We start from the raw sequence: 14,050 nt of genomic DNA, 5'->3' as shown, positions 1-14,050 counted from the left end.
CATAACCTTCTTTGCACGTTCCACTTGTGGAAAAGTATTGAAACTAAGTGCATGCGCCTTGTCCGTCCAACCAAATAAAGCGAAATGGATAAAATAAAGAAACTACCGTTACATCAACAAAAGGATGCCAAAGAGAAATTTAAGAAGGATGACAAGTTGGCGGAACTAAAATGGGAAAGTTTCAAAACGAAGTGGAGAGCCTTGACTTATTCTATCACCGTGGATGAATATGAGGATAGAGCTCGTATGTTAGTGGCTCATTGGAAAATAGGTTATCCAAGTATGAAATATTTGTTGGATAATTGGTTGGATCCGCACAAAGAGAAGTTCGTATCGGCGTTCACTAACCAATATAGGCACTATGACAACCAAGCTACAAGTACGGCGGAGTCATCTCACAACCGGTTGAAGAAGAAACTTCATAGTTGTAATGGTGGGTTAGTTACGCTATTCGAATCCATGGATTCGTATTTCCGCCGTGATCATGATAGAGTTACGGAGTCTTTTGAAAAAAGCCGAAGTAAACAACACACCAAATGGTTAGACAATAAGTGGCTAAGGAGAATTACACATCAAGTTTCGCACCGCGCTATTGATAAGATAATGTATGAAGTACAACATTATGAATTTGGGGATTATGAAGAAGAGTGTGTTTGTCCAAACATGACAAGTTTGGGACTCCCATGTCGGCATGTTATAGCCACATACCAAGACAAAGTGATCCCGATTCAAGATGTTGATCCCTTTTGGAAACAATTATCATTCCGTGAAACAATTTTTGATCAACAATTTGGAGGAACGTTTGCCGATACCGAGATTGGTCAAGCTCTAGCCGAGAAATATGCTACACTAAGCCAAGTCCAAAGGCAAATATGGTTGAGTAACTTGAGAGATTTCGTATATCCACAATTTAGGTATGATATCAAGGAACCACCAAAGGGAAAGAGTAAGGGGAGGCCTCCTAACAAAAAAAAAGAGGTACGTAGGAAATAAAAAAGCAAGGGAATTGGCGGAAGAATCAAAGAAAAGAGATCCTTCGGGTTACGAATGGTAGAGAAAGGAATATGAAACGGAGGATGAGATGGAAGAAGATGATGTTCAAGGTAGAAACAAACGAAAAAGAGGTCAAGCGGATAAAGGAGAACCAAGCCGTCGAAATGTACAACAAAAATGTATTGATATTTCTACTCAAGAAAGTGCAACAAGCAAAATTGATGTTAAAGGAAAAGGTCCGGTATTTCGCTCTAAACAACAACAAAGCGGGAAAACAAATGATGGAGTTAAAGGTAAAGGTTCCTATGTCGGTCCCGAGGTTTCAAAGGAAGTGGTTGTTAAAGGAAATGGTTGTAAAGAATGTGGGAAAAAAAATGGTGGAGTTAGAGGTAAAGGTTCCTATGTCGGTCCCGAGGTTTCCTCCCAAGATAGTTCAATAAAAAGACTTGTTGGTAAAGTTGGTGTTAAACAATTAGCAAGGAACAATGAAAAGAGTCCGATGGTTGAAAAAAATCGGTCAAGCGGTGAGAAGGAGAAGGAGACGATATATATAAAAGGAGTGCCTAAACACCACCTAGAGATGAGAATGGCCGATATAGACGGAACTATCAAATTCGCTATGAATATTACCTTTGTTTTTTCCCCGACTTTATTCGTGATCATATCAAGGCCACGGAGGATGTTCATGGTGATGGGAATTGTGGTTACCACGTCTTCGTGGAGCAACTTGGACCCTTTGAAGACGCGATAGGGTGGGGTTGTGACCAAGTTACTTACGAAAGGCAAAAATGCTTAATGGAACTACGTGGTTACCGCGACTTCTATAAGCCGATGATGAGAGTTGAAAGAGACGAAACTGATGAGGTGTTAAATGAGAGCTTCGCAAAAATGGAAAGGCGGTTAACCGACAATATGTGTTTGACAAACGAATATTGGATGCGCATGCCTATATGTGGCCAACTACTCTCCAACGCATTCAATTGCGTCATTCATTTGATCTCCAAGACCATGAGCCATACATTTGCACCAACAAGAATCTCGTTTCTCGAAGCTTTGTCAACAACAAAAACTATTTTCATGGGGCATGTGGAAGGAAATCAATACATCGGCCTCTGATTGCATGAAGGAATCCCATTACCTCCATTGCCGAGGGAATTTGGTTGTGACGGTGAACTCCCTAAGACTTGGTGCAATCGATTTGAGAAAATGATTGAATTATGGAATGCCATAATGATGTCTATACCGAAGCAATTCATAGTTATGACCGATGATGAAGAGGATGCTTAAATGTTTACAAGTCTTGGTGAAATACATCTTATATTTTGTATTTTGGTATTTTGACTAAATGTGATATGATTGGCAAGATTTCAGAGTAAGTTACGGTTGGTAACTAGTGAGATACGGTTGGTAACTAGATTCAATCACCAACCGTAAGTAGTTCCAGAAACACATTTTATTTGTCATTTGCATTTACGGTTGGTCCCGATAATACAGTTACCAATTGTAACTAGCTTTAGAAACAAATTTTAACTGCCATTTGCACTTACGGTTGGTATCGATAATATAGTTACTAACCGTAACTGACCCTGACACCAAATACAAAACAATTATAAGTAATTTAAAATCACTAAACCATGTTTATTACTAAACCAACACTACAACCATCAAACCATTACAAATATAAATGACATTACAACTCATTCATTCATGCGAACTAAAAGGATACTAATATCCGGGTCTACGAGTGCGATAGAAGTCTTTAAGGATGTTGAAATGAGGTAAGTATTAAAAATTCGACCTTTTCCACCTTCTCCATTCTTGAATAGAGCTCTCTAAAACTTCAGCGTCAGTTTCACCCCTTAATCGTATTTCACCCATAATATGAACTAATGCCATAAATTCTTTAACGTTATCCCGAATAGTTCCATATCAAATATACAACATAGTTCCATCGCGGTGATTAGGGTTACCTGTTTCGGAACAAAAGTTTTCAAAAAGAGTTCTCAAATAAATTGTACTCACAAAACTACATCGACGTCGTTCTTCCCCTCTTTTTGGATAGCATAGAACAAAGTTGCGGCAAATACATAAATCTTCTTCCAAAGTGAATTCAGGGTTTAGAGCCATAATCTAATTTAAGATAAGAGATGATTCATCTGGAAGTGTAACTTCTAGCAAGGAGGATAAGTATATATTTATAACAAAAAAAAATGAAGTTGTTAGTGCAAGGACATTTCAATAACGGATCTATTTTTTGAAAATGAAGTTGTTGAAGGTCTCAACGGCTATATTTTCGAATTGCACAAGGACATGTCAGTGCAAGTGTAAGCACCAAATAATTATTTTTTTCTGCCAAAAGTTTAGTTACGATTGGTGAATGTAAGCACATAACGAACCGTAACTACGTAAAATTTTGAATTCGAAAGTTACGGTTCGTAATTGTTTATAGATGATAAACCGTAACTCTGGAGAAAACTGAATCCCAGAGTTACGATTCCTTAGCCGGAAAGATTACCAACCGTAAACCTGTCAAAATCAAAATATACAGAGTTACGGTTGGTAACTGTGACTCAAAATGAATCGTAATCAAAGTTATAGGTTACGGGATGTTTTACGGTTGATTAGGGTGAAATAGTTACCAATTGTAACTTTCTCTACGGTCCGTCTCGATAAATTTTTACGAACCGTAACTTAAGTTGTAAAAAATGCTTGTTCCATTCTGTGCAACGGTTCATAACAAAAAATAGTTACCAACCGTAATTGACTCTATAACTCAAAATTTCAGACAAAAACTGTCACAAACAAACACACATTTCTGCCATGTTTGGATTATGCATGTTCCTTATTTGGTCTTGCAAGATCTTTTGTTCACGAGCTTTAAGCACACCATTACGACGGATGCATGAAGTCATGCTATTTGCCAAAGCTTGTCCTCGCTCTTTCTATTCACATATCAAAAAGAGTGTTAAGAGATTATTTCATAATAATCATTAATCTTAAAATCTAAAGTCACGAGGATAACAAAATTACGTACCAACATGAAATATAGCTTCTTCCAAGTCAAACCAAATAGACCTCTTTTCCCTTTAGTCTCGTCGACCGCCTTCCTTTGAGCCATAGCCTCTTGAATATATGGTTGGGCCTCCGGATCATTATTGATCACATATGGATGACCAAAATGAGAATACCAACCCATGTAATCAGCAGTGGCTTCTTTCGTGTTGTTACAAGGAATTGCCTCTCCCGCTGCGAGTTGGTATCTTTCTTCATGGCGGTTGTTCCAAGCATCAACCGTTAGAGTTGGCCTGTAGTTGAGCACAAAGGTGGGGCCTTTTGTCTCGGATCCTTGCTTGGATAATTTGAAGTTTTCCTCTACAACCCTTTGTTGAATATGAGCAATTTGGCGTAGAGTTCGACGAGGATTGGTCATAACGTAACCTGTGGGATGATACAATGGTCCATTGTAACCTGCGGTCTCTGTGAACCTACGAACATCAACTCCATTTTCAATCCTCAAATAAGGGTCAAAGATAACATCTTCAACAGTGAAAGCATCTATTTTCTCCCTCATTTGAATGAGCTTCTCCTCTTTGTTCCTTAGTTGTCTGCCAGTGAACTTGAACTTCTTTCCCGTAGGGCCATAATCATGTTCTTCCCACTCAGTAGGAGGTCTCAGGCTCGGAAAGTGGTCATAAACCCATGCCTAAAAAATAAATTAAGTATAAACAATTGACACATGACTAAAAATATAACAAACAAAGAAAAATGTAACCAAACTTACCATTAGAAGCGCAACATTCCCGACAATTTCAGTAGCTCCAAACCTAGAGGCCTTTCTTAGGCTGTCAAGTAAATATGCAAGGGTTGCAGTGGCCCACGAATAGTTTTTGATGTTGTCCAAATTCTTCAACAGTTGTAGGTAATGAACATTGACCCTATTTCCCGAGTTATCGGGAAAGAATACGGTCCCAAGAGAATACAACAAATACGCTGTGGCTGTACGCCTAACTGTTGTTTCATCCATCACCTGACCTTCCCTTTCCTTTACTGCTGTTCCTTCAAACTTGGTCCTCAGATTCTTCAACAATAGCTTTTTGATGATTTTTGGTTTATGTGGTTCAGCAGGGTCATAACCACCATCCAACTGAAACTCCATCTCAGTTTCATCTTTCTCCCACCCAAGTGTTTCTTGAACCAGGATATAAAGGTCAGTCCAAGACATGTTGTTGTCGAAACCTTCAAATACAGATTGTCCTTCAACTTCAAGGTCAGTAATTTGCTTCACATCGTCCGGTGTTATTGTCATCTCTCCAAATGGAAGATGAAACGTATCGGTTTCAAGCCAATATCGTTCCCTGAAGGCAGAGACCACAACACTATCATACTCCGATTGAAGGTGAAGAATTCCAGGACCTAGTCCTGTACTAGCCACTAGATTGCGAACCAAAGCACATTCTTGACTTAATGGCCAATGTTTACCCCTTTGACGCTTGAGAAATTTAATGCATCTTGCGTGGTCCTAAGAAAACAAATATACAAAAATATAAGCATATTATGGTGAACTGAAATAAACAAACAAAATGTATCAAAATAATGAATGTTTTAAGAAAAGTAACAAAATACATACCCTTGTCTGACAGACTTTTGCGGACCAGGAACCGGTATAACCAAATAAGATTGAAGACTTATCTGGGGCCTCGCCCCAAGGTCTTTTATTCTTCTTTGGTGGCAACAATAAATATTTGCCTTTAGGAATATGCATCCCTTTCGGTGCGGGTTCCTTTCTCGGCTTCTTTTCTTTCTTTTGCCTTGGAGGTGCAGCTACAACCACCTCTTTTCCCTTGGTATTTTCTACCTCTTCATCATTTTCTACCTCTTCCTTCTCTTCATCATTTTCTTCATCTTCCTTTTCTTCATCATTTTCTTCATCGGCCTCCTCTTCATCATTTTCTTCCTTTTCCTCCTCTTCATCATTTTCTTCCTCTTCCTCCCCTCCATCATCATCGGTTCCTTTAAATTCTTCTTCATCTTCATAATTATTAGTTTCTTCCTCCACAATTTCATTTTCGTTGCCTTCACGGTTAGTTTCGACTCCGACCTCTTCTTGATCATTATGTTCCACTCCTTCTAGCTCAACTCCAAATTCAGCCACAGGTTGTTCCCTCAACTTAATTTCAAACCTATTCTTCTTCTTCTTCTCATTCTTGTGGATGCCTCTATTATCTAAACCTAAATGCTTGTCACCGCGAGGGGTAGGCGTATGATCAATCGGGGTTAAGTCATTTCCTCTCTTTTTCTTCACCCTATCAGGATTCCTACACAAGCATTACAATTGATTGATTTACTAAGCGTAGAACAAATAATATAGAAAACAAAACACTCAAAAAAATGGTGATTAGGTTTATTACGGTTCGTAATAAGACATAAATTACAAACCGTAAATAATTACGGTTCGTAAATAAGGAATCGAGATCAACCGTAACACAACCACGGTTGGTAATTCAGCTATAGTTACCAACCGTACTCACTACTTCAAAAAATCTTAACATACAGAAAGATGTACGGTTGGTAACTTTCATTAAGTTACAAACCGAAACTCAAGTACGGTTCGTAAGTGAGATGCAAATATGAACCGTACAAAGTATTTGAAACATACAGAAGAATGTACGGTTCGTAACTAATGTTTCGTTACCAACCGAACATTAACAAATTTCTCTAATATAGTTTCAAATCAACGATTATCAATTTTTCAACTCGTTGATTTATCGAAGAGGACGATGAAAAATCAGTTTTAATGGTGGTAGAGAGGAGGAGAAGAGAAGATGAAGGAAAGTTGAAAAAAAAAACTGTTTTGATTTTCAGTTTCAATTGGGTTAATAATGGGAAGGACAATTCAGTCTTTTCAACCACAAAAACAAGGATAAATTAGTCCATTTGAGGTGAAAAGGGTAATCTAGTCAATTAACAACCCTATACGACACCCCCTAACCAATAATAGGGATATTGCTATCACCCTTGCCGCCCCTCCGATGTAACCACCCGCCACTTTAACAGGATTGTTATAAAAAGAACAGTCTATTCTAGTGTGTACTGAACTGTATAAGCTGAGCCTAAACCGCCCAAACCCCAAACCCTGATAGAAATTTTTAGTCTCTCATAAACGAAACTTCGTCGAATTGGTTTTCTATCTTCTTCTTCTTTGCTGTGAAAATGGTAGTAAGACTAAGATTTCATCGGCTTGGTTGTAGAAACAGACCATTTTATCGAGTCGTGGCTGCTGACAGTAGATCTCCAAGAGATGGAAAACAGCTTGAAGTTTTAGGTCATTATGATCCATTACCTGGTATGTAATAATCAAGAAAAAAAATTCTCCACATTTTTCGTTTCTAGTCATACCCTTTTCTTAATTTTGTCATTGAAATTTAACCCATGTATTTGATTCATGCCCATTGATGATGAAATTTTCATTTTTGTAGGGCAGGATGGAGGTAAAAGAATGGGTCTCAAATTTGATAGAATCAAGTAAGTACTACCAATTTTCTTTTGTTTAGTTTTCTTTTGTCATCAGTTGAATTACCTATCAGGGGATATATTTTGAGGACCCTATAGCATAAACACTGAACTTGTTCTATTCATTCATGCTGCCAAAATACGAATCCATATCTGATTTCTTCATCTCTCTCGCCTTGCCTGTCCTTTACCATCCAGTTGGACCCTTTAAGATTTATCTATCAAATAATGTTGCCACTTCGAATCTATCTTAACTTTGTAATTGCTGTAGATAACAATGCTAAGGGAAAAACATTTGTGCTTAGTTAGCAGTTCTGGTTGTATATTGATTACTGGATATGAACATGCTAGGTTTTTAGCCTGACTAGGCTAATGTACGAACATTCTAGAATTCTGGGGGTTTGAATCGTTTGATATGGACTGGTTTTGCCCGAACACGTCTAAGTCAGCATCTTAGTCAGATCTAATATGTCTCATGAATCTTGGAAGAATGTTTATACCAAACCATTATAATACCTTGAGCTTGTTTAGTTAGTGGAAGTATTTGCAGTGAGCTTCTTTTCTAGTAGTGAGATAAACACGGACGACATAAACAGGAATCAAATGCCAATACCTCAGGGTAAAATCTATACTTTTGCTGATCATTTTAAGATGACTTTAGACTATAGATCATTTTAGCCATGTATCTTCTTGCAAAAAATATTCTTTGCAAACTGGTTGGTGTAAAGAAAAGTATATATATCTGTTAGAGTACGAACTGTGAAGGAAATGATTTCGGCGAAATGTTCTTAGCTCTTTTCCACCAATAGATAAAGATTATCACTGTGGAACTGGCAATTGATCTTTATACCCCTTATTTTTTTTTCCTGACTTGTTATGGTAAAAAACGGCTATCCCTTCGGACAACAAAGTTCTAATGATTTCTCTCTTTCAGAATCCATGATAATATATCTGAGTTTTATGGATAGATTTTGGGGACCCTATAGCATAAACACTGAACTTGTTGTTCCTCATTCTACGAACCCCTTTTTGATTTCGCCGACTCTCTGTCCTTACCTATCTTTTACCACATCTTCGCTCAAATTCCAGTTGGACCTTTCAGGAATTATCTCAAATTCCAGTAGGACCTTTTATGATTTATCTATCAAATAAGGTTGCCACTTTGATTTTAGTTTAACTTTGTAATTGCAATTTGTTTCTTGTAATCACTTTCTTATTTGTATTATCTTTTTCCTTTGTTATATTGTGGCTCACTTTCCTGTGGACAACAATGCTAAGGAAGAGACAGAAACAAAATTTGTGCTGTTGAGCAGTTTTGGTTGTATATTGGATATGAACATGCTAGGCGTTTAACTCGATTAAACAGGAATCAAATGCCAAAATGATGTCTCAGGATAAAAACGTTACTTTTGCTGATCATTTTAAGATAGCTTTTGTTTAACTTTGTAATTGCAATCTATTTCTTGTAATCATCTTCTTTGTTTGTTTTATTATGAGTTTCTTTCCTGTGGACAAACAATGCTAAGGAAGAGATGGAAACAAACCTTGTGCTTATTTAGCGGTTTGGTTGTATGTGTATGAACATGCTAGGTTTTTAGCTTGATTAGGTTAATGCGTGTGGGACGTTCAAGAATTATGGGGGTTTGATATGGATTATTTCGCCCGACACCTTTAGTTTGTAAGCATCTTAGTCAGATCTAACATGTCCCATGAATCTTGGTAGAATGTTTATACCAAACCATTACATTAACTCGAGCTTATTTAGCTAGTGGAGAAGTATTTGCAGCGTCTAGTAGTGAGATAAACACCGACCCGGACAGGAATCAAATACCATGATTATATCTCAGGATAAGAACTATACTTTTGCTGATCATTTTAACCGTCCGTGTATCTTTTTGCAAAACATATTCTTGGCAAACTGGTTGGCATGAACAAAACTTTAACTTTCCGTTAAGAGAACAAACTATGTAGGAAATGAATTCCCGAAATATTCTTAGCTCTTTTCCAATAGATAGATTTTCATTATGGGACTGGCAATTGATTTTTATACTTCTTATCATGTGTTCCTGACTTGTTATGGTAAAAAAACGGCTATCCCGGATGACAAAGTTCCAACGATTTCTCTATTTTAAGAATCCATGATAATATATCCAAGTTTTTATGGAATTTCCAAATATGTTGCGAACTATTTAATCTCGCTAATGCTCTACCTTGCGCTACACAATTTGTATTTGACCTCATCACCTGACCACAAACTATTTCTTCCCTCTCATTTTCGTTTTGCAGGTACTGGTTATCAGTAGGTGCCCAACCATCAGATCCTGTTCAACGTATTCTTTTCAGAGCTGGAGTATTACCTACACCACCACCGTCTGCCATGGCACATAAAGGTGGACCCCGTGACAGTCGCCCTGTTGATCCTTTGACTGGTTGCTTTGTAACTCCAGTGGAACATACCAACACTGATTTACCTAAAAGCTCCCAAAGTGCTGCATTGAACTCTAAAAGCCTGAATATTGCCACACTGTTTGACAACTAATCAGAGAGGGAAGTCTAGATGAGTTAGTATTGCGCAACTGATATGTAATTCTGTTGGGACAAATCCATGACACTACATGGTTTTCGTAATTAACGCAGTTAGTGTAGTAGAGTGTAGTTGCACTGTAATGCTCCTCTGGTTGAAGAGTTTTTCCTGTAGATAAATGTACTTGAATATATTGTGGCTGATTTAGCAAAACCCAATCCAGTCCATACCCCTCATAGGCTCACACCCAACGTATTACTTCAGTTGGGTCCTGAATGTTTTTTCTTTTCTTTTTGCGCTCTTGCACTACTTCACCATTAGTTATCCCTATCAATGTGGCCTTCAACTAAACAAATTGCAAAAACTACCAAAGGTAAATAACAAGATGATTGATGAATGATGAATGATGCAACAGCAGTGCAGTGCGAGAGCAGGATGAACGGTGGCTGAAATAACAAGAAGAAAACTAAAGGCCTAGATATTTGTTCTTCCCGGATCCCACTAGTGAAACCAAAACCCCAACATTTGAAAAAAAAGTAATAATAAAAGAAACAAGGATGTCAACAACAGCAGCTACATATCTAAATCCTTGTATTTGTATTTGCTTGTCCTCTTTGTGAAGAGCCAGGACTGGAATTTGAACTTTTGAACATCTAAATTATGCTTTTGAATTTTGGAAATGAAAACCAGGAGAATCAACCAACAAATTAACAACAAACTCAAACTTTGAATTTTTTTCAAAACAAATCTATCCATTTCATTAAAATGTGGAATCCATCCAGGTAACATATACGATACAAAGACTATATCAGAAATTTACATTCTTCTCTAATTTTGCAACATGCTGAACAGCTTCGCCTCTTCTACTTTGCGTGACATGAAACGGAAGATGCCTGCCATGATTGTTTCTTCTTATAATTCCTCTCTTCATCGTCTTCACCCCAATCATTCCCACGACTTGGAGTAACTCTGCTCCTCTTTTTCGTCTGAGATGTAGCACATGGCAATGCATACACTCCTGGACCACCACCAAAGGGGCTTTGATTTTGAGTGAACATTCCTTCATAAGGACCAGCTGCATAACCCATGTAACCAATATAGGGATTCATAAATCCATCCATTCCGCACTGCATATTACTCCAATATGGGTTGTTATAGGCTGAATTGACAAAAGGCATCATACAGTTATTAGCTCCAAAAGCTTGAGAGGTTCCCCAAAATAGGTCTCCAGGTGAAAGCGGCTTGCCATCAACAGTGAAGTTCTCATAAGCAGGGACCTGCTGTTGCACTTCCTCTTGCCCCAATGCAGCATTAGTTTGTACCATACTACTCGTTGACTCGGCTTCATCTTCATATAAATCAAGACTTGGTGCAGACTGGCCATTTTCATTGCCATCTGAAATTTCCTTTCTAAGACATGATGGAATTTTTTCGGTCTTTGAAGTGCAAGAGAGACTGGGTGCTTGAATTTTTGGCTTAGAAGAACGAGCAGTTCCTACATCTTCAGCAGTAATTGAACTTTTCGTATTCCCTGAACTAGTATTACCTGATTCAATATATCTGTCAATTGTGTCCCTAATTGTTTTGTTAGGAATGAGGTCATCCACAAGTATTCTAGCTCCACACAAACACATTGATTTTGAAATAATGTTGCCTCTAATACATCCATCACAGAAACTCTGAAAACAGCACTTGCTTGTAAGCACAGCAAATCTCATCACATCTTTACACATTGGGCAGTGAAGTTCTGGTGGAATATCGATAACCCGCCTACTAATAGTTGGTATGCCTTCAACAAGCTTCTCAAAAGCCACCTCATTAGGCTTCAGAACAGCAACAGAACCTCCTGGAAGCGCATATGAACCATCAGCAGTCTCCGCCAACATTGATTTGGGAATACCAGTAGGTGGCCTCAGCCTTTTGACATCATATTCAGGATCACCATTAGTAGGACAATGCTGAATATAATGCCCAGGAACTTTGCATCTATGGCAAGTGTAACCCTCTGGTGGTATCCTCCAATCCAAACCTCTTCTTTGCCCCATTGCTGGCCTTCCACCCATATAGCCATTGCTGAAACCCCTTTGATGTGCAGAGTTTACTGCAGTAGTTCCATCGTTTGCATTAACATAACTAATTGTTTGTTGGCATATCTCTTTGATTTTCTCATCCTCTTTCTCTTTCTCCTCCTGCTCTTTTGATTTGACGACTATTGATTTTCCAGGCAAACCAGGAATTCGACAAACAATGACAGAGCTATTTCTTGGAATAAGGATTGAATCATCTGTGTAGTCCTCGTTAGTTGATGGGTTTGTGAGTATCAAACCAGAATCTTTTCCATGACCAAATTTTTTGGTTTGAAAGATCAAATCTTTAATCTCAAGAACAGACATGAATGGGCTAAGAGCTGGGATTGAATGAAATTCTTTCCCACTCTTGAATTTATAATAGATAGACATAGCTTGGAAATTATTCAAACACACCGATTTTACAGAATGATGATGATACTATTACTTCTTCTTCTTCCTCCTCTCGAAAACAATATCGAACTGGTAACAAACTGAGTCTCTCAGGGGAAAAAACAAGAAATATGGTGTTTTGCGAGTGACCATGGGATGCATATTTATAGAGCTCGGGGTTTCCTAAGCCAAACCGGTGGAGACAATTTTTGGAAATTGGTTTCCTTTTCTAATTACAGGATTCAAATTTAGAAGTGAGCCGGAGATCAATAAAATTTGGGTTAAACTTTAGTTTGGGGTATCCCACATGGCTAAACATCGCTTACCTCCTAAATGGTACTCCCCCAATCAAACAGGTACCCCTCTTACCATCCATGGAATTCAAAGCCCCATATATTTTCTTCTTCTTCTTCCCCGTACATACAGAAACTAGAGTGGTGGTATGGTATAGGAGCACATTAGGATGTCAAAAGCAATAGCCACAGCCACACTTCTGAATCCCTTTCCAAGTGTAGTACGATAAAAACTGATTCTGCTGATAATGGTGAATTGAGTGTGTCGATGAGAAACGAATCTAAACCCTAAACAAATGTACTGCACAGGAGCACTTATAGATTCGAAAGATCAATCGGTACAATCCTGGCCTAAACCAAGAAATGGGCGTTCCAGTCTTACTTCAGTCACAAAATGAAGGAGAAGAGTTGATCTTATGGAGGGAAGCAGAGAAGGTGTTGAGATCAGAATGATGAACTCTGTTAAGTGTAGTTTTTATGACTTGTATCAGAATGTAGAATCTGCTTGCAAAGTGTAAGCTGTCGATCCTGGATGATTTCTGAATACTTGTGTTTATAACCAATGTTGTTGGTTGAAATAGATTGAAAATCTATTTACACAAGTCATAGTCAAACACACTGATCTCGTTGGAAGTGGGAGTTGTGAAGTAATGTAGATCATGGGTGAATGGTGAAAACCGTGTCTTGCGGTTATGGGAAGACTGGACGGTTTGTACTCCTATTACTCCTCTACCTGGCACCTATCCGCTATTCCAGACACACTTTCTTTTAATGGGCGTGTTGCACGCCGCTGTAAACCGCCAGACCAATACATTGATGAACATCCCCCAGTTGTGACATGTTTGATGTCTCGAGTATTTTTGTAGGAAATATGGAGCAAGTTTCATGAAAAATAAAACAAGCCCCTAATTATTTCGACCAATCACGTGCAAGATTGGCGGCGGGTGATCATAAGTGACGAGTCAAGTTGTATGACTGAAACTTGTCATCTGAAATTTCCTCTTTACGACATGATGTAATCTTTTCGGTCTTTGAAGTGCAAGAGAGACTGGGTGCTGGGACTTTTGGGTTGAAGAACGAGCATTTCCTACATCTTCAGCAGTAATTGTACTTTTTGAATTCCCTGGACTAGTATTAGTTGACTCGATATATCTGTCGATTGTGTCCCTAATTATTTTGTTAGGAATGAGGTCATCCACAAGTATTTTTAGCACCACACAAACACATGGATTTTGAGATAATGTTGCCTCTAATACATCCATCACAGAAAC

At 38.2% G+C, this 14,050-nt stretch overlaps 2 protein-coding genes across 2 annotated transcripts; one reads left to right on the top strand and one right to left on the bottom strand.

Annotated features, from left to right (window-relative positions):
- The first annotated feature begins 7,096 nt into the window (after positions 1 to 7,096).
- On the top strand, positions 7,097 to 10,260 carry LOC113300637 (30S ribosomal protein S16-2, chloroplastic/mitochondrial-like). The gene is made up of 3 exons (XM_026549844.1): positions 7,097 to 7,336; positions 7,470 to 7,515; positions 9,790 to 10,260. Exons 1-3 carry the CDS (start codon positions 7,204 to 7,206, stop codon positions 10,040 to 10,042), a joined length of 432 nt encoding a protein of 143 aa, XP_026405629.1. The 5' UTR covers positions 7,097 to 7,203; the 3' UTR covers positions 10,043 to 10,260.
- Positions 10,261 to 10,812: 552 nt separating this feature from the next.
- LOC113292576 (E3 ubiquitin ligase PQT3-like) lies at positions 10,813 to 12,882 on the bottom strand. Its single transcript, XM_026541463.1, has one exon. The coding sequence runs from the start codon at positions 12,484 to 12,486 to the stop codon at positions 10,891 to 10,893; it is 1,596 nt and encodes a 531-aa protein (XP_026397248.1). The 5' UTR covers positions 12,487 to 12,882; the 3' UTR covers positions 10,813 to 10,890.
- Between the last annotated feature and the right edge of the window lie 1,168 nt (positions 12,883 to 14,050).

This window comes from Papaver somniferum, chromosome 7 (genome assembly GCF_003573695.1).
Source record: "Papaver somniferum cultivar HN1 chromosome 7, ASM357369v1, whole genome shotgun sequence".
Lineage (NCBI taxonomy): Eukaryota > Viridiplantae > Streptophyta > Magnoliopsida > Ranunculales > Papaveraceae > Papaver > Papaver somniferum.
Note: the sequence above shows the minus strand (reverse complement) of the source record. Positions and strands in the feature narration are given on the sequence as shown.

Excerpts from the sequence above, each read along its gene's own strand:
- LOC113292576 (XM_026541463.1), bottom strand. The coding sequence starts at position 12,486 with ATGTCTATCTATTATAAATTCAAGAGTGGGAAAGAATTTCATTCAATC.
- LOC113300637 (XM_026549844.1), top strand. The coding sequence starts at position 7,204 with ATGGTAGTAAGACTAAGATTTCATCGGCTTGGTTGTAGAAACAGACCA. Across the intron at positions 7,337-7,469 it reads TCATTATGATCCATTACCTG|GGCAGGATGGAGGTAAAAGA; the intron begins GTATGTAATAAT and ends TCATTTTTGTAG. Across the intron at positions 7,516-9,789 it reads CTCAAATTTGATAGAATCAA|GTACTGGTTATCAGTAGGTG; the intron begins GTAAGTACTACC and ends TTCGTTTTGCAG.